The 20,583-nt window shown below is 38.0% G+C and overlaps 1 protein-coding gene across 3 annotated transcripts; it reads left to right on the top strand.

The window, feature by feature from the left end:
• The first annotated feature begins 804 nt into the window (after positions 1 to 804).
• LOC141403709 (uncharacterized) lies at positions 805 to 20,133 on the top strand. 3 transcript variants are annotated; one of them, XM_073986536.1, is made up of 4 exons: positions 805 to 1,004; positions 11,420 to 11,655; positions 18,927 to 19,796; positions 19,859 to 20,133. In XM_073986536.1, exons 2-4 carry the CDS (start codon positions 11,442 to 11,444, stop codon positions 20,050 to 20,052), a joined length of 1,278 nt encoding a protein of 425 aa, XP_073842637.1. In that variant the 5' UTR covers positions 805 to 1,004; positions 11,420 to 11,441; the 3' UTR covers positions 20,053 to 20,133. The 3 variants fall into 3 exon arrangements, with proteins under 3 accessions (XP_073842637.1, XP_073842657.1, XP_073842646.1); XM_073986556.1 differs by having other exon boundaries at positions 918 to 1,457; XM_073986545.1 differs by lacking the exon at positions 805 to 1,004 and adding an exon at positions 11,269 to 11,290.
• Positions 20,134 to 20,583: the final 450 nt, after the last annotated feature.

The raw sequence follows: 20,583 nt of genomic DNA, 5'->3' as shown, positions 1-20,583 counted from the left end.
AACAGATGCAACGGTTTCTATACAAATTATGTAGTTGTCAATATAGTCCAGACGGGTGCCAACGTGGTGCAATGGTATGCACACCCGCCTTGCACGCTGAAGGTCGTGGGTTCGATTCCCCGGCCAGTCAAACATCAAAATTTTCAACGTTGGCAAAATACCCCTCAGTAATGTTGGCGACATTTCCTGAGTATGTCAGCCATGTAAAACTTCTCTAAAAGTGGGGTCTTAGGACACGCCGTTCGGACTCGGCGATAAACTGTAGGTCCCATATCACTGAGCTAATATGAATCGGGGTGCACTCATTGATATCAGAGAGGTCTCCCTTGTCCCGTATGGGATGTTTGTGGAACAATTATTATTATTAATATAGTCCAGACATTTGATTAATATGCATACATATATGTAATTAAGGCAAAGATAGCTACAGCGAGCTCCATTTCCATTTTACACTTTGCACCCAAACACACGCCAAAAAGTGTTGGTAGTCTTTCAAAGGTGATAACAATATTTGATAAAGCAAAAAAACTTGTCTTTCGTCTACTTTCTCAAGTTCCTTAACACATTGTTCGGTGACTACCCCAACAACTTTTTTCTTTTCGGCAAAAAAAGAAATTGTTGGTGGCTTCAACAATTTTTGCTCTCACAATCAGATTAGTTTATCAATTATTTCATTAACTCTCCCTCTCTAATGATGTTTTCTTTTCGAAAATGTTCCCTCCAAAAGTTCTCTCATCTTATCTCTTTCTTTTCGAACCCCTTATTACCTTTCAAATAGTAGGTAGGTAAAAATCAGCTAAAATTGTATTCAATTTAAACATTTTGATTAGCATCGTCCATTCAAAAATAAGCAGAGAACTCTTCACATAACTGCTACTCTGGCGTATTGAAATTGATTTAAATCCGTAACTGTCATTAGTCGCCCAAGTAAATTCGTTTCGTTCGGAACGTTCGCAACTTAAGGTGCTCCGTAAAAATCCAAAACAAAATAAGCAACAACAAATGTGAGTGTGGGCAATAAATAAATAACAAAATTAACATAAATAAATGTTACATAAAAAATAAAATATTTAATTACATTATGAATGAAATTTTAAATTGACAGTAGTGAATGAATTGCTTTTAAAAAGATGTGATTTGCATTCGTTTATATTTTTGGGGTGACCAGGTTACATTTCTAAGTGAACGTTGAGACCAAGAAGTTAATGTTTTTGGGGAATTTCTGATAAGCGGTTTAATAAAGATAAAATTGTGTGCTTAGCTCGTACGGATAATGCTAAAATGTGAATAATCTGAAGCCACACGTGTCACATACAAATTAAATTCTAGCATCGACGAGGAGTTTGAAAAGAATGAAATCGCGACGACATTATTATTACTGTTACAATTAATCTTCGGACAATGAACATTACATACAATGTATCTTCAATATTCAGTTCTAGGCTAGCATCTTGAAGGTAAAGATTTTTTGGAAATAAGTAAGAATGGCGTTAAGTTCGGCCGGGCCGTTAAGAACTTTCTATACCACGAGTTGTATTGAAGTAAAATCGAACAATTATTTGCCTTTAAGAAACTACTAAGCTCGTCCTTCACGTGTGAGCTTATTCCTAAGAGATGTGGAATATGTAAACTGAAGAATATAACTTTCTATTAAACCATCCATCAATCCATGTTTTCTACCCATTCAGAATCCGAAATATCATGTTACAGTTATTAAATTTGGACGATGCTTGTACAACCTTCAAACAACGTAAAATCTAGAGGTAACTTCATATTGGGAATACCAGTGTTTCGGAGTCGAGGTATTTTTGGTTCGATACCGACTCCAGACCATTCTGGCTCTGACTGCGACTGCGGAGTCGACTCCAACGGTAAAAAAAGTGCAAAATTGTTTATCTTTTTCCTATATTTGGGCCCATATAAGCTAATCTGCTGGTTTTTGCTCACATATTCTTTAGAAAGGGATTCGTTCGGATATAATACTCAACAACAGAACATCAATATGAAGTAAAATTCATATCATATTGATTCTGCTGAATCTTATAGTATGGTTACACTAGAGTTTTTTGCCGGGTTAACCCACTTCGAGAGGATTTATTTGACGTTTGCGCAATGGAATTGACATTTGAAATCCAAACCCACTGGGTTAATCCGGTTAAGTGTAACCGGGGTATTACATTGAAAAAAAAAAAACAACAAAATATCAGTTATAAAGTTTTTGCCGGTTTTCTGCACGAGTTTATTCAGGAAGGAAGTCTTCCCCATGAGAAAATCTTAAAGCATTCAAAATATGTGAAAATGAAGGGGCGATTTGTATTGGACTACATGCGATAAAATTATAAGCAATTCATGACCAGGTTTTAAACTGGATGTAAGCCAACACTTTAGAGTGCTTCAAGATCCTTAAAGGGTGACCCCCAGTTGTAAAGCTCAACAAAAGCAAAATTTCATGATATTTTTCTAAGAAAAGTACAAATTAATCTGCTCTGATCTTTTTAATTATTTTTATTATCTTTTTAATTATTATGAAGTTTTGTGGCAAATGACCGTCTGTTATTGTTAAAGCGTTTTGCCGTGCCAACTCTAGCTCGAAAACTAAAAAACCGATTGTCATATATTTGTGTGGACTTATCAAGAACATCAAAATCTAGTTCTTCGTCAAACGATTTTAAACAAGTAAATCCGTACCGACCCTTATATGGGGCTATATCAACGTGAAAATCGGGAGGTACCGTTATATGGGGGCTATACCTAAACATGGACCTATGTTGACAGTTTTTGGTGGAGATGTTTTGTGATTATTCAACTATCAAATTACAGGTAGTTCGATCAAAAATTTTAGCTAAAATCCTCAAAATACCGTAAATCGGGGGTTTTTAGTGGATATACTTTGTGACCACTGGGAACCACAAACCTGAAATTACAGATAGTTCGTTAAAAAAATGTAGTTAAAATCCACAAAATACCGAAAATCGGGAGGTAACGTTATATAGGGGCTCTACCAAAACATGGACCTATGCTGACAGTTTTTGGTGGAGATATTTTGTGATTACTAGGAACCTCAACTGTCAAAATACAGGTAGTTCGGTTAAACATTTTAGCTAATTTCCTCAAAATACCGAAAATCGTGAGGTACCGTTATATGGGGCTATACCAAAACATGGACTTATGTTGACGGTTTTTGGTGGAGATGTTTTGTAACCACTGGCAACCCCAAACGTGAAATTACAGGTAGTTCGTTAAAAAATGTAGTTATACCCTACTCCACAATGTGGGAAGAGTATTATATGTTTGTTTTGCTAAAAATCCATGTAACACCACGAAATATTCGTCGTAGAACCTCAATGTTATATACCATTTTTCATATCTTGACGAGATAAAGCGATATAGCGATGTGTGTCCGTCCGTGTGTCCGTCTGTCCATTATAAATTGTAATCAAACTCCAGGCCGCAATTATGGACCGATCGTCACGAAATTTGGTATGGAGGTCGGTTTCACATCAGAATAGATCGCTATTGTTATTGGTGATGATCGTGAAATATTTAGGGGGTGAAATGGACCAAAAACAAAATTCTTATCCGAATTGGTATCTGATCTGTAGGTTGCAATCATAGTCCGATCAGCGCGAAATTTTAAATAAGGAAGCTTGCAATTTTACATGATGATCAGATAGTTTTTAGCGGGTGAAATGGACCGAAGCTTTTGTGTGAATATTGGAAAAAAATCTTTTTCTTCTATCTATTATATAAAACTCAAATGGCGTTCGTACGTGAATCAAAAACTCGACCAATTTACAACCGATTTGCTTATCATGTGTCTTAAAATGTTCATATTTATCCAAATAAGGATCTGACACCTTTTATTTTTTAGATATCGCAATAAATCCGCGACAATTTGCAATAATATAGTTTGAAGAAAGATTTTCAGAGAATATTGCTATATCGCCTGAAAGTAACAGTGACTATATAAATCTTTGAAATTCCACCTTGATCTGGAGATATAGCATCGGAGTCAGAGGTATCTCCAAAAAATGTAAAAGTTGTATGTGAATATCTATAGAACGGTAACAGATATAGTCTCCAAAATTTGAATGCATGACGGAAATGATTTAGAAATAAGTATGCCTAATTATATTCAAATCGGTTCAGATTTGGATACAGCTCCCATATATATTTTCGGTTGATTTCATGTATTTGATGCACCAAACACACTACGTATGCCCAATTTCAATGAAATTCGGAATGTGTGACGGAATTTGGTCTACAAATAAGTTTGCCAAATTATATTGAAATCGATTCACATTTGGTTATAGCTCCTGAACATATTTTCGGCCGTTTTTATGTATTTGATGCACCAAACACGCTATGTATGTCCAATTTCATTGAAATTTAGATTGTGTGACGGAATATGGTGTAGACATAAATATGCTAAATTATATTGAAATCGGTTCAGATTTGAATATAGCACCCGAAAATATTTTCGTCCGATTTCATGTATTTGATGCGCCAAACGCGCTACGTATGTACAATTTCATTGAAATTTAGATTGTGTGACGGAATTTGGTGTAGAAATAAGTATTCCAAATTATATTGAAATCGGTTCAGATTTGGATATAGCTCCCATTGCTACATCGCCTGAAAGTAACGTTGGATATATGAATCTTTGAAATTCTACGTCGATCTGGAGATATAGCATCGGAATCGGAGGTATCTCCAAAAAATAAGTATGCCAAATTATATTGATATCGGTTCAGATTTGGATATAGGATCGATTTCGGTCCGATTTCGTAACGAAATCTGAAGAAAATGTTGGGAAATTCGGAAAGGAAATTTCTTTCCGACATTTGTTCCGAAATCGGTACAAAATCTGAACTATTTCCTCTCCGAAAAATCGTTTAGAAATCGGAACGAAATCTGAACGACCTTGCTTCCGAAATTGTTCAGACGTGTGGGACGTCAGACATTTGGTTTGCTGGGTACAGACATTCCAAAGTTTTAATTGTGTATAGTAACCATAACCACGCTAGAGTTCACAGTTATAGTTTAATACTGACAAATTTGTACACGAGGTAAGAATTTTGGTGAAGGATCTTCCTTCCAACAATTGTGGATAATGAGCGGATAGTTCTTAGCGGGTGAACTTTTGTGGGAAAAATATCCAAATTCAATTTCTGCTCTATATTTTATTTCTAGGAGACATATTTCGGCAATATACGAAAATAAACTTGATATCCAACATGAATATAGCGGTTAGATAGCTGAACTACTGCCTAACATAAAAGTGGTTTTTTATTGTTGTGATTTTCTTGCATAGAACATTCCATGTTACAAAATGTCGCAATTAAGTTTTAAAAGTTTTCAAATCATAAAAGAAAGATTCCCAGATTTTTAGATTGTTACAAATTACAATGCTGTACGGGGTCTTGAAGTTTGTGTGATACCTTTGGTAAAAAGTAATGTAATAGTACCTCTGTCTGGATGGCTGGTGCGCACGATAACTCTCGAAGAATCATCCTATTTGGTTCAAATTTTAGGTTTCGTAAATTTTGTCCAAATTTAGTTTAAGTTCGAAGATGAACCATATCGGTCTACCCCTTCCGTTAATTACCCTCACCAAAGGTTAAACAATTTTCGCTAAGATTAATCGCACGATAGTTCCAGAAGGGACTAACCAAACTAGGGATGTGGAAATATTACTTCCATGCATATATCAGGTTCGAATATGGACTATATCGGCCCACTCCTTTCGGAAAAGTATAGTTCAAAAGCTCTTCTGGAACTGTTTTGAATTTTGTTAAAATATGTTCGCCTTTCGGCCCCTTTTACGACGGTGCAATTTTTTTTTTTTTTTTTTGGGCAAGTCCATACTTTCTGGCACTACGCCAGCAAAGCAGGCTATTGCCTAAGATAACCCTCGAAGGGAGAAATTCCTTGGAAAATAGTGCCCAGGTGTAGTGGAGTAGGGTATCACATGGTCGGCCCTGTCCGACTATAACCCTCTCTTACTTGTTTAAATCCACAAAATACCGAAAATCGAAAGGTACCGTTATATGGGGTCTATACCAAAAAGTGTTCCGATATAGCCCATCTTCGAACTTGACCTGCCTATGAAAAAAAGACGCTAGGGTGCAAAAATATAGCGCTCTAGCTCAATTATTGCGAACGCTAGAGTGATTACAACAGACGGACATGGCTAGATCGTCTTAGAATTTTATCCTTATCAAGAATATATACACTTTATATGGTCGCAAATGATTAGTTCGATGTGTAATACCCCGGTTACACTTAACCGGATTAACCCAGTGGGTTTGGATTTCAAATATCAATTCCATAGCGCAAACGTCAAATAAATCCTCTCGACGTGGGTTAACCCGGCAAAAAACTCTGGTGTAACCGTACTATTACAAACAGAAAACAAACTTAATATACCCTCCATACTATGGTGGAGGGTATAAAAATATTAGATTTTAAGAATGTGGTGGACAGAAAAAATCAAAATTTAAATTCTTGCCTTAAAAATCTGAAGTTTTGGTCATAAAACGGGCAGAAAAAATTGAAAAAAAAATCGATAGATTTTGATTTGTTAAGATTTTATTTAATTTTATGTTAAAGCTCTGCAAAGTATAATGCAGGGATATGAGGTTGTATAAAAGTCGTAACCCTAGAAACCATCAGAATTTATACATAGTTAATAACTTATAGGAAATGTACCGAAATACATAAACATACGGTTTTATGAGAAAGAAACGGGTAAAACTTTTAAAGGACAATGAAAACTTGGTAATATAGATTTCTTGGATGTTGGGAACGTACATAAAATTTTCGTAGAAACATTTTTGTAGAATTGTTTAATGTAGAAAACCTTAACCTTTGGTATCGCCAAACAAAGATAAAAATCTATTTTCTTAAGCATTATTCGGGGTCAATCAGAAAAATCTTTACATCATAACTCAGAAACTTCAGTTATGGGATCCTATGGGGTTCTTAATATACTCAATAGGGGCTTTCATTCCCTAATCCCCGCAGTGTAATGTTGGCTAACATTTCCTAAGTGTTTCAGCCATGAAAAACTTCTCTACAAGTGGTGTCGTAAGACACTCCGTTGGGACTCGGCAATAAAAAGTAGATCCCATATTATTGCGCCAATATGAATCGGCGTGCACTCCTTAATATGAGAGAAGTCTCCTTTCGAGGATGTTATGGGAACATATGTATTTGTGTATCCCACCGATATGGCTGAAATTTGTCGGTACAGGTCTACGTTTTGTTATAGGAAACTCACGATTTTCAGTATTTATAAAGGCCTGGGTGCATAAGCTGCCTCGCCTGGTTGCCTTGCTTTCCTGCTTCATTTCTGACATAACAACAATAAAATTGGCTCGGCCTTCCTTAATCTTTTATTTTACGTTATGTCAGAAATGAAGCAGAAAACAAGGCAAACAGGCGAAGCAGCTTGTGTACCCAGGCCTTAAGGTTATATCTACATTATCCAACCCTCCATATAAAACCATACCACCCGATTTATTTTGAAGTTTTTATCTATATTTTCGTCCCAAATCGAGAGCAATTTTGAACTTTGGGTTTGTAGTGGTAGAAAAACTTCTCCAACAATAATAGTGGGGGTATAGGCAAACGTTTATAACGGTACCACCCGAATTTAGATATTTCGAAGTATTTATGGGCTCGAAATAATGGTTTTAGACTTCAAGTATGGCTTTAGATCGCAAGTCATCCTGCTAGTTGTTGCTAACTAGATTATGCAGGATGTCGTCGCAGACAAATTTCTTCGGGTAAAAAAATGGTAGAATTGATTTTTCGTCATTAGTTTGACAGTTATTTGGCAATGATGAAAAAAATTAACAAAGACAAAAGAAACAAGTAAGCAAATGTTATAGTCGAACGGGGCCGACCATGTGATACCCTACACCTTTACCCCTGGGAATTAGCTTTCAACATATCAAAATATTTTTATGGAAAAAATAAACTTATTGTAACATTGTGGATTCTGGTACCGTATCCCACCAACCTTAAATAATAACATAATAATTGTTTCACAAACATCCCAGAAGGGACAAGGGAGACTTCTCTCATATCAATGAGTGTGTATACCCCGATTCATATTCGTTCAATCATATGGGACACACAGCTTATCTCCGAGTCCGAACGGCGTGTCCTAAGACACCACTTGTAGAGAAGTTTTACATGGCTGAAATACTCAGAAAATTTCGCCAACCTTATTGACGGATATTTTGCCACCGTTGAAAATTTGATTTTGCCTGGCTGGGAAATCGTTTAGAAAAATGGTGGCAAAGAGACTCATGCTGCAATGTATGTATAAAAATCCAATTGGACAATTGAAACGTAAGGGCACCATGTAAATTGCAATAATGCAAAAACTGGGAATGGGAAAATGTGTTTTTCTATACAAAACCCATTATATATTTTTCATACAAACGTAATGGTCCATTTCACCCGCTAAATAATATCAGATCATTGTCCAAAATTGTAAGCATCTTCTTCTACCTAAACTCTTACCTCGTGCAAAATTTCTTGATTATTGAGCTATAATTATATATTAGGCAGTAGGTCTGGCTACCTCTAGCGTGTTTATAATTACACTACAAACAAATAGCAGGGTATATTAGGATGTAACTCTGTTATCTTATCATGTACAACAACACAATTGACATCGATAGAAAGGTCAATCGTTTCTCTTCCAAGCATAGTTTACTTGCCCGAAATGTCTCTTCCAGGAATAAAGATATAAGCTGTATACCAAAATTTTCACAATTTTCACACAAAAGTAGTGGTTCATTTAACCCTCTAAATATTATCTGATTGCCATCTCAAATTGCAAGCTTCTTCTTTGTCATATACTCTTACTTACTTACTTAGTTGGCCCATTACAGAACATTTGTTCCATAGACCGAACTAAGAAAAGATCTCCATTCCTCTCTGTTTTTCGCTTGACTTTTTGAAATACCATGCCTTTCCATTTCTTCATCCACTTGTATGCTCCATCGAAGCTTAGGCCTGCCGATTCTGCGTGCACCGCCATGTGGCATGTATTCATACGCCTTTTTAGCGGGTTCATCATATATATACTCATATACTCTTACCTTATTTAAAATTTCGAGGCGATCGGACTATTATTGCGACCTACAGAGCAGCTACAAAATAGGATAAAAATTATGTTTTTGGTCCATTTCACCCGCTAAATATTTCACGATAATCACCAATTAAAATAGCGATCTATTCTGATGCGAAACCGACCTCCATACCAAATTTCGTGACGATCGGTACATAATTGCGGCCTGGAGTTTGATTACAATTGATAATGGACAGACGGACACACGGACGGAGGGACACACATCTCAAAATCGCTTTATCTCGCCGAGATATGAAGATTGGTATACCACATTGGGGGTCTCCGACGAATATTTCGCGGTGTTACATGCATTTTTACCAAAACAAACATATAATACCCTTTCCACATAGTGGTGTAGGGTATAAAAAGCGAACGCTGACAAAACAAAATTAAAAACAGTGAAATAAAAACAGAAAATAATTTTTTTGTTCTTTTTTGACATTGTTACCATTGTACCATTTTTTCCGTTCCTTTACTTTTCTGGTAGAACTGGTCATGAGGGAGCAATTTTGACAGTGTTCTCTTTTACCATTAAAAAAGTAAAGGAACCAAGCTCATGTTAGTTTGTCCGTCCATCCGTCTGTTGAAATGAAGATACAGCTCGCAATTTTTAAGATTAAACTTTGTAATTTGTATAGAAGTGTATATTCCTCCTAGGATGTTTGGTATTGAAAGTGGGCTATATCAGTCCACGTTTTGATATAGCCTCCATATAACGGTAACTCTCTATTTTCGGTATTTCGAAGGGTTTGGACTCAACATTCCAACCGAAATAGCTGAAATTTGGCATTTAGTCTTCGTTGAGGGTATACAACTTTCCACCTGGAGTTTGTCGGTATAGGTCCACTTCTTCATATAACCTCCAAAGAACGGTACCTCCCGATGTTCGGTATTTCGAACTGAAGTGGCTGAAATTTGGTATTTAGTGTTCGTTGAGGGTATAAAACTTTCCACCTGGACGTCTTTATATAACCCCAATAAAATGGTACCTTCTGATTTTCGGTATTTTGCAGGTTGTGACCTCAATATCTCTCCAAAATGGCTGAGATTTGGTATTTAGTCTTCGTGGGGGATATAAAATTTTCGTGAATTTTGTCGGTATAGGTCCACGTCTTGTTATCGTCCCCAAATGGCTGAAATTTGGTATTTGGTCTTTAGATAGCCCCTATAGAACGGCACTCACGGATTTTCGATATTTTGGAAGTTTTAGCCAGGTATACAAAACATTTTACAGGTACAACATATTCCTTGCAAAAATCAGACAGCATACGTCCACGTTTTGCCAAAGGCCTCATGTAAGGGTACCACCCAGTTTAAGATTTTTTGAAGATTTTAGTCAGATTTTCCTACTGAATTGTTAATTGGAATTTTGTGTTCCCAGAAGATATAAAACTTACTCGCAAAAAACTATCCATATACTTATATGTTGGTATTAGTCTAACCCCCATAGACCGGTCTTGCCCAATTTTATGCATTTCGCGGAATTTTTGTCGGTATTGTGTTTAGTCAGAGGATCTAAAGAACAACGATGAACTCTTTTAAAGAGTGTTCTGAAGTGGATGTAACTTGGTATTTCGGAATCTCAATGTGTAGAAAACCTCCATAGAGAAAATTATTAGTATAAAGTGATTATCATCAGTTAAGATATAATTTTCCTCCAAGGAATTGTACTTAACGTAGAGAAAGAACTTAGTAGTTACTAATTGTTCATATTTACTTCAATAGAGTGATGGTGGAGGGTATAAAAAGTTCGACCCGGCCAATCTTAACGTCGTTTTTACTTGTTTTTCAGATAGCTTCTCAATGTTTCAAACCTATAATTTTAATAAAGTTTTTCCTAATCAAGGTGAGTTCTGATAGTCACGTTTTAAATACAACAATATTCTTATGTACATATAGAGGCATACACACGCCTGTTTAATAGCAATTAACTTGTATGAATATAATTGGGCATAATCGAAGTAGCTTTATACGATTTCATTATCTTCATTTCCCTATGTTCTTAAATGATATGCTTCGTACGCTGAATAAATAATAACAACAATCGCCAGTCCAAATATCGACAATTTGCGTCTTGATTAGAAAAAAATGTGTACGCTTTAACGACTTATATTTGCATTCGACTATTTGACCGTCTAGTGGGTAATGTTAAACAACAGATATGAAATATTCTTATGTACATACAAATGTACATATCTCATGTTTTATGCTATTAACTGTTGAGACATTGTAAAGATTATTTTTTTTATTTGCCTTTTTCTTCCTTTTCAGATAAAAGTCACTTTGTAATAGAATGGCGCCCAACAGTAATGACACAGAAATAATCAATCCCAACGAATATTTGCATATACCGGAATGGATTAATGAGGCCTATTTTACACCAATTCTTGAAAAAGATGTTGACAATTTCAAAGAAATTTCAAAATTCACAAGAGTTGCTGCCACAGCTCCTGGTGAAAATTACACATCGATTATGGTTCGTGTTGTCATCGATGTTATTTTAACAGGTAAATATATAACGATAAGTTATGTTGAGATAAACAAACATAAGACGATGTTTGGTATTGAAAATCGACTATATCGGTCCACGTTTTGATATAGGTGCACGTTTTCATATAGCCCCCCTAGAAGGATACCTCCCGATTTTCGGTATTTTGAAGTTTGCGGCCCCAATATTCAACTGAAATGGTTGAAATTTGGCATTTAGTCTTCGTTGCGGGGTATATAAAGAAATTTGTCGGTATAAGTCCATGTCTTCATATAGCCCCCGCAGAAGGGTACCTCCCGATTTTCGGTACTTAGAAGATTGCGGCCTCAATTTCCCACTGAAATGGCTGAAACCTCGTATTAAATCTTCGTTGGTGGTATAACATTTTCCACAAAAAATTTTCGGTATAGATCCACGCCTTCATATAGCCCCCACATTAGGGTTCCTCCAGATTTTCGGTATTTTGAAGGTTATGGCCACAATATCCCTCCGAAACAGCTGACATTTGGCACGTAGTCTTCGTTATGTGTATGAAACTTTCCACCTGAAAATGTTCGATAAACGTCCACGTCTTTATGTAGCCCCCACAGGACGGTACCTCCCAATTTTTGTTATTTTGTAGGTTGCGGCCTCAATTTTCCACATAAATATCTGAAATCTGGTATTTAGTCTTCGTTCGTGGTATAACATTTCCACAAAAAATTTGTCAGTATATGTACACGTTTTCATATAGACCCCATAGAAGGTTACCTACCGATTTTCGGTATTTTGAAGGTTGTAGTCCTAATATCCAACTGAATGGCTGAAATTTGGCATTTAGCCTTCGTGGGGTATAAAACTTTCCACCTGAAATTTTTCGGTATAGGTCCATGTTTTCATATAATCCCCATAGAAGGGTACCACCCGATTTTCGGTATTGAAAGTTTGTGCACCCAATACCCAGCCGAGATAGCAGAAATATGGCATTTTGTCTTCATTGGTGGAATAACATTTATAACGGTATAGGTCCACGCCTTCATATAGCTCCCACAGGACGGTTCCTCCAGATTTTCGGTATTTTGAAGGTTATGAAAGGTACCTCCCGCTTTTCAGTATTTTGAAGGTTGCGGCCTCAATTTTCCACAGAAATAGCTGAAATCTGGTATTTATTCTTTTGTTGGGGGTATAAAACTTTTCACTGAAGTTCGTCGGTATAAGTCCACGGTTGCAGTTGCGGCCTGAATATCCCACCTAAATTGCTGAAATTTGGTTGTTGTTGTAACAGTGATTTTATTATAAGTTCATTCTTCTGCTTAATCTGGGTCTGGGTCGATCTCCAGATCTACTGGAGTTAATTGAGTAGGTTTGACAGAGCAGTTGAAAAGGTACAGTGTGCCGTGGGGGCCTGTGTCGCATGCTGGACAGATGTTTCACACGGTGTCAACGATCTTTGCCCTATAAAAATCTAGACGACTGCACAGTCACGAGCTTAGTCATGTCAAAACTACTCTGGCTTGTCGTGGCAGCTGACGCTCCTCAGATGCGACAAATGGGGCATGTCCACCGAGGACCGCGTTCATACGATAGTTGTTTATGGCATCTGTAACTGCGTCCGTAATGCTGTACCTCTCTTTCTAGAGATGGTCCACCCATATCCACCATATGGTGATTAGGATGGTTCTCACGGTAACACCCGAGCAAGTTGTAGTTCTTAGGGCGGGATTCTGACACGTTTGAATATTTTTCCATCGCGTTGCAGGCCGTGGGGGCCTGTGTCGCATGCTGGGCAGATGTTTCACACGGTGTCAACGATCTTTGCCCTATAAAAATCTAGACGACTGCACAGTCACGAGCTTAGTCATGTCAAAACTACTCTGGCTTGTCGTGGCAGCTGACGCTCCTCAGATGCGACAAATGGGGCATGTCCACCGAGGACCGCGTTCATACGATAGTTGTTTATGGCATCTGTAACTGCGTCCGTAATGCTGTACCTCTCTTTCTAGAGATGGTCCACCCATATCCACCATATGGTGATTAGGATGGTTCTCACGGTAACACCCGAGCAAGTTGTAGTTCTTAGGGCGGGATTCTGACACGTTTGAATATTTTTCCATCGCGTTGCATTTATATTCATGGACCACACTGCGCCACATAGCTAACCACAGACAGATCTATCGCGTTATATGTGGTCAACAAAGTTTCATTATCTACACCCAAATGCTGCCGGCTACAGACTTGAGGACCTTGTTCCTACATCTCAACTTGTCGCAGACAGCTATGGCATGATCGGACGACATGAACATTCTGTCGAATGTGACACCTAACACATTGGGATAGTTTGTGGTCGGAATTCTGCTACCATCGACCATGACATTCAACTCTGTTCTCACCTCTGCCGTGCCGGATATTTGCATACAGTTAGCTTGGAAAAATATGGTAAGATCAGTCAAATAGGAGTTCAAACTTTTACAAATGACATCAGGGATGGTTCTTAATTTCAAAGATCGATCTCAATGCCGGGGCAAAATACAGGAGAGGTAGAGGTTAAACAGTTCCGGAGATATCATTCCACCTTGGGGAACTACCTGTTTCACTCTACGGGGCTTGGACTTCATGTTCAAACATGGCTGGAGGGTAGTCTGCTCGATGTTCTCAAACAGCGTGGAGTGCTTGACAGTATCAAAGGCTTTGGATAAGTCGAGCGGCACCATCACTGTTATATCACACGGCTTGCTCTGGTTGAGTCCTCTACTAATATGCAGCGCTGTTGTCATACTGTGCTGCTTACGGAACCCATGCTAATGATCGGCAACTGGATAGCTATTTCTAACGCTGGGGAGCATTAAAGCTTCAAGGGTCTTTGCTATGGACGACAAAATCGAAATCGATCTGTACGGTTAACCTTTGCTGGCATCCTTGCCTTGCTTCAGTAGAGGGACTACCCTGCCCATTTTTCAGACTTCGGGAACGATGTGAGATTCTCTACTTCCCGCTGATCCAGCTGTTTCAGCATTACCAAATAGATTCCATCAAGGCCCAATACTTGGGATTATTTAACGTTCCTGATGGCATTCGCAACATCATCCATTTTAAAGTGTGGTGGTTTCTCCTCTGCAGGGAGTGATCTAATGCGACGTAGTACTCTTCTCTTTGCCCTGTCACTAGCAGGGTGCTCGACAAAGTGTTAATTGAAATAACTTGCGCACCTCTTCGGATCAGTCAGCGTAACGTCGCCAAACGTGACTGAGTTCGTATCTTCCTTATTTTCTGGGTTCGAGAGAGACTTAACCGTTTTACCCACAATTCACTTATTTCAGCTCCAATGTTGCAACACCTCAGATGATTTAGCCACTCATTCCGCTTATGCTTATCGACCACCCTGTTAACTTCCAGTGTAAGCTCCCTGACTCTGGGGTCACTGAGGTTGGAACGGCGAAGCTTATCACGCTCATTTGCCCATCCCGTCGCCGCTGCTGGGAAAATTAGTCTCATTTCGGGTATTCGACCAGCAGGTATATGACAGGCAGCTACTGCAGTGATGATGTCTCGGGACGTCCTTTCTACTACCTCAACATCAGATGGGTTGGGCAGATCTCTGTGACGGTGATTATTGAACTCTCTGAAACTAGGTCAATTAGCTTTCCAATGATTGATGAAAGTGCGTCTTTCAGAGATGATTAAATCGGGCGGTCTGCTGATGAAGACAATTATGCGACACGATGGTTATGTCTGCCGTACTGTTTCACTCCCCGCTAATTCTGGTAGGGGCGTTCTCATTGGCCGTGCAAAACGTAGAGCTATTAATCTGCTCAGCCAGCACTATACCTCTCTGGTCGTTTCCAAGGATCGAATGTCACAACTCATGATGAGCATTAAAGTACCCCAAGACCAAACGGTTATGACCTTCCAAAAGCTAAGGGCTAATGTTGGGCCTATAACCTGGAGTACAATTATTTATCGGCGTGATGTATACGTTAAGCAACTCTACCTCGGCAGTGCCACACCTGACTGACCAGACATTCCATGTACGGGCCATTAGAGCCAGTCTCAAGCGAGATTGGTCTCAATTGTACATACTGATGTAATACTAAAGCTAATCCCCCATGTCCATTACTGGTGCGATCCATCCTTAGTATGTTGTAACCAGGGTTTCGGAGTCGAGGTATTTTTGGGTCGACTCCGACTCCGACTCCAGACCAATTTTTTTCACGACTCCGGCTCCGACTCCGACTCCGGGCCGACTCCGAGAGTAAATTCCTATACCGCTAAAAATTAATAAAATGTGCACAAATTTTTAACTTTTTCATATATTTGGCCTATATAGGCTAATCTATTGGTTTTTCCTAACATATTCTTTAGAAAAAGCATCCGTTCGAATATAATACTTAACTATAGAACATAAATATGATGTAAAATGTATATCTATATTGATTCTACTGAATCATATATTGGAAAATAGCAACAAAATACAAGTTAGAAATTATTTGTCGGTTTGCCGGTTTTTTTGCACGAGAATATTCTGGGAGGAACTTTTCTTCGTGAGGAAATATCTCTTGTGCCAGACGTTGAAAATATAATATGCAAATTTTTTAACTTTTAGGAGAGAGAGGTGGTGAAGGAGATCCCTTCTTACCCAAAAGCCCAAAACATTTTCATGAAAATGTTCATAGTCTGCCACAAGACTATGTGGAAATGAAGGGGCAATACAAATCATGAGGACTACATGCAGTAAAAATTATAAGCAATTCATGACCAGGTCTTAAAATGTATATAAGCTAACAGTTTAGAGTTCTGCGAGAGCCTTAAGAGGTGACCCCCAGTTAAAAAGCCCAATAAAAACCCTTTTTCATGTTTTTTTTAAAACTACGAAACTTTTGTGAAAGATTTTTCCCTTCATTTTATTAAAAATCGTTATTAATCCCTTCCTTTATTAAAGCGTGCCAACTCTAGCTCGAAAACTAATCGATCGATCGATTTTGTAAAAAAATATTAGATTTTACGGAAATGGTGGACTGAAAAGGCCAACATTTACATTTTTAGCTTTAAACCAGTAGGAAAAGACCAAAGTCGGGCGGGGCCGACTATGTAATACCCTACACCAGTCGAAATATGTAAAAATGGAATAATTAGTATACATCCCAATACGCAAATTGGAGCCATATTTGGGGAAAATCGTTAAAATACCTAAAATCGGGAGGTACCGTTATATGGGGGCTACAAAAAAACATGGACCTATCTTAACAATTTTAAGTGGCGAAATTTCGTGGCCACTGGGAACCACATATGTAAAATTTCAGTTAGTTCAAGCAAAAAATGTGGCTAAGATCCCTAAAATACCTTAAATCGGGAGGTACCGTTATATGGGGGCTATACCAAAACTTGGACCGATATAGCCCATCTTCGACCTTGATCTTCCGCCGGCTAAAAAAATGGTATTCCCCAATTTTCAGCGAAATCGGTCAACAAATGCGACCTGTATGTTGCGAATGGACGGACGGACATGCATAAATCGACTCAGAAAGTGATTCTATGTATATCCCTAGAAGGAACTATGGGTCTATCTCGCTTCCTTTTGTATGTTACATACAAATGCACTAACACATAATACCCCTTACCACATAGTGGTGTAGGGTATAAAAATTACGCTTTTGGTCATAAAGCGGACAAAAAGATTTGAAAATTAAGGGGTTATGGCCACTTATTGAGCACGAAAAATAAATTTTTCATGAATTTTTTAGAAGAAATCTACCAAACGATTTTAGAAGATTTTGGTTTCTGCTGATAGATCACACCTTCAGCAATTTTTTTTCTTGAAAGATATTGCACATTATTCTGACAAATGACCGCCTACGAAACACTGTTTTTACTAAAGCAGTTTGCGGTACCCACTGTAGCTCGAACACGAATAAAACGATCAACATATGTTTTTGTGGGATCATTGAGAACCTAATAAACTTGTACTTAAGCTTCTTTAAAATAAGCAAATAAAAAAATTTCGGTTTTGTAAAATTTGTAAGTTACCATAACCCCTTAAAATCGATCGATAAATTATTAGATTTTGATATCCTTACCAAAAATTTTCGGAGGAATATATATGTAGAACATTAAAACAAAAATAAAGGATCAACTGGATCAAAAATATTCGGGACATGCAATTTGTAATCAAAATAGAGATGAAAAGACTAGACTTCAAAGGACAGTAAATATCCTGTGAATCGTTCTCTAAATTTGTATAGTATACCGTTTGCTAATATGTTTTTAGCTCTCTTATAAAATTAATAACGATTTAAAAAAATAAATGGTGTCCCGAATTTAATGTTATATTTTTTATTGTAGAAAAAATTGCCCGGAGTCGGAGTCGAGTTATTTTTTTCGACTCAGACTCCGACTCCGACTCCAGCAAAATTGCTCGACTCCGACTCGTAGACTCCGACTCCGACTCCGACTCCGAAACCCTGGTTGTAACCATCACAACGCCATAAACTGCAGTTGTTGTTGAGCTTGGTTTCCTGCACCGCCGCGACCATGATATTCTTCCGACCCACGAAATCCACTATTTCCTCGATCTTACCTTGGATGCACTTTCAGGGATTGGAACAACAACGACTGATGTTAAATGCTGCATGTGCTGCTGCTGTTGTAGTCCCCCACATGAACGAGTCTAGAACAACCCTTGAAATGCAACTACTCCCGGCATCTATTGCATGTCACCGATGTTTGAGTGTCGTGGCATTGAATGTGACAAACTGATTACATCCACATTCGTCCTGGATTTTCCTCCGTCCCGACACGGACCAAAAGAATCTGGAGTAGGCATTCCGGGAATTGCTGCTCTCAACACAGAAAAATGATACAAATACCAACATGTGTACACTGAGGTGGCAGCCGCTGACCGGAATACGGATGTTGTTTGATTCCGGGTCCATCCGGTACGAGAGAACCCGCTGCCGTGGGATTGATCATGTGAGATTATATGATACTGTCCGGCAGCGTAGTGGCTTGTGAGCGTGAAGCTATTATTTAGACATTTCAAGTCAAGCTTTTTCAGAGCGTTACTCGGCTACGCTTGTCTACACCTCAAATGCACTGATTTGAGGTAAAAAGATTTTAAATAACACTTCCGTCTCGAACTTATTGTCTAACCTTTTAACCCAACCCAAAATCAACTAAAACGGATTATTGATAGATATTAGACCTTTTTGGCATTTCCTATGGAATATCGTTGATTGGTTAATAATAATAATAATCTTTGGTTCTGCAGTTATTGCCTTTAAATTGTATATATTGATGTTCCATTCCATTCTCTTACAGATGGTGCGGCGCAGCAAATTTCATATATCCTCAAAACTGTCTTGGAGGGCAACAATCAAGGTTCGGAATTTATCAAATCTATGAATATGTTTCCCAAAGAAATGAAAATGTATTCCGATTATTTGGTTAAATTTGAAAAACTTTACAAAGATGCTGGCGTTGAAATACAGCTCTCTCCCAAATGTCTACTCGCTGAGGAAACCCCAGAAAGAACCGTTCTCATAATGGAGGATTTAAGTAAGGAAAACTTTAAAAATATGGATCGTCTAAAGGGTTTCGATGCAAAATATAGCCGTTTGGTTTTACAAAAACTGGCTGAATTCCATGCCGCCTCAGCAGTGTGCGAAGAAATTAATGGACCCTATGATGACCTCTTTCTACGCAGTTTCCTATCCGATGCCAATAAACACATTTTTGCTGCTATGTATGATTCAAATACCGATGGATGGTTTAGGGCCATGCGTGAATGGGGCCTCGAAGAGATGGACAAGTTCGTGGAGAAAAGGATGGATTTTGAAACATATTTCAAGGTGAACATAAACATAAATAAGGTCGATCCGGAGGCATTTAATGTTCTCAATCATGGTGATATGTGGACAAATAATATTATGTTCTCCCATGACAAGGAGGGGGATGTGAAAAAGAGTCTCTTTGTCGATTTTCAATTGTGTAAATGGGGTAGACCTACCCAAGATTTGTGGTATTTCTTTACAACCTCCGTACAAGTTGATATTCGTGGCCAAGAATTTGATAGCCTAATTGCCACCTACCACAAACGTTTGGTGGAATGTTTGAAGCTCTTGAATTACTCCAAAAAAATTCCAAGTCTGAGGGAATTGCATATAATGATGATTAAAGATTCATACTGGGGTAAGTTCTTTCGGAATTCGAAATAAACCGGAAATTCATTAATGATGTTTTCTTTGTTTCAGCTCAATTTACCTCAGCCAGTGTCACGCCCAATATTCTCTATCCCAATGACAAAGATGCCAACATGGAAAATGTTTTCAAACCAGGGCCCGAAGCAGATGCCTTCCGCCACAAAATTAAAACAGCACCAGTTTTTACAAAATCAATGCGCCAATGGTATCCGTTCATCTACAACAAAGGAGCATTCGATGTTTAAATGAAGATCGGCGAAGAATATTTATTGTATAGAAAATTTAGTAAAAAAATATCAATAAAAAGTATTTTTTTATACACTTCACCCCGGTTATTTACCTCTCTGCTTAACTGCCTTTCCCGTTTAATTGCCTCAAAATCTAAGTCCCAATTTACATTAGGCGAGTTTACTTGCGGCAATTGTCAGTTTGTAGGTGAGAGAGGGTGCTGAGAGGCAAAGGGTTACCATATGCCTCACCTCTCTCTCCTACAAAATGACAATTGCCGCAAGTAAACTCACCCAATGTAAATTGGGACTAAATCCCCAAAATTTTTTCATATAAATGAGTTCAAACTGTCCCGGTTAATTACTTTTCTATAAGTACCTAATTCGGATATTTACCTGGCAAATATTTTCCCAAAAAGAACATTTATTAATACTTTTCTCGGTTTATTACCCGCAATGGTATATTTCTGAGACAATCGATTTCGATGACTACGTGAATTGTGATGAAGATGTCTAGTGTTATATTATGGTGTTATGATCACAGATGAA

The sequence above is a fragment of the Musca autumnalis genome, unplaced genomic scaffold (genome assembly GCF_047663935.1).
Source record: "Musca autumnalis isolate F117 unplaced genomic scaffold, ASM4766393v1 scaffold_1, whole genome shotgun sequence".
In the NCBI taxonomy this organism is placed as follows: Eukaryota; Metazoa; Arthropoda; class Insecta; order Diptera; family Muscidae; genus Musca; species Musca autumnalis.
The sequence above is the reverse complement of the archived record's forward strand: the minus strand, read 5'-3'. Positions and strand labels throughout refer to the sequence as shown.

What these genes read in the sequence shown, in the direction of transcription:
- LOC141403709 (XM_073986536.1), top strand. Translation starts at nt 11,442, where the DNA reads ATGGCGCCCAACAGTAATGACACAGAAATAATCAATCCCAACGAATAT. An exon ending in CATCGATGTTATTTTAACAG is followed by an intron (nt 11,656 to 18,926) that starts GTAAATATATAA and finishes ATTCTCTTACAG; the next exon opens with ATGGTGCGGCGCAGCAAATT. An exon ending in GATTAAAGATTCATACTGGG is followed by an intron (nt 19,797 to 19,858) that starts GTAAGTTCTTTC and finishes TCTTTGTTTCAG; the next exon opens with CTCAATTTACCTCAGCCAGT.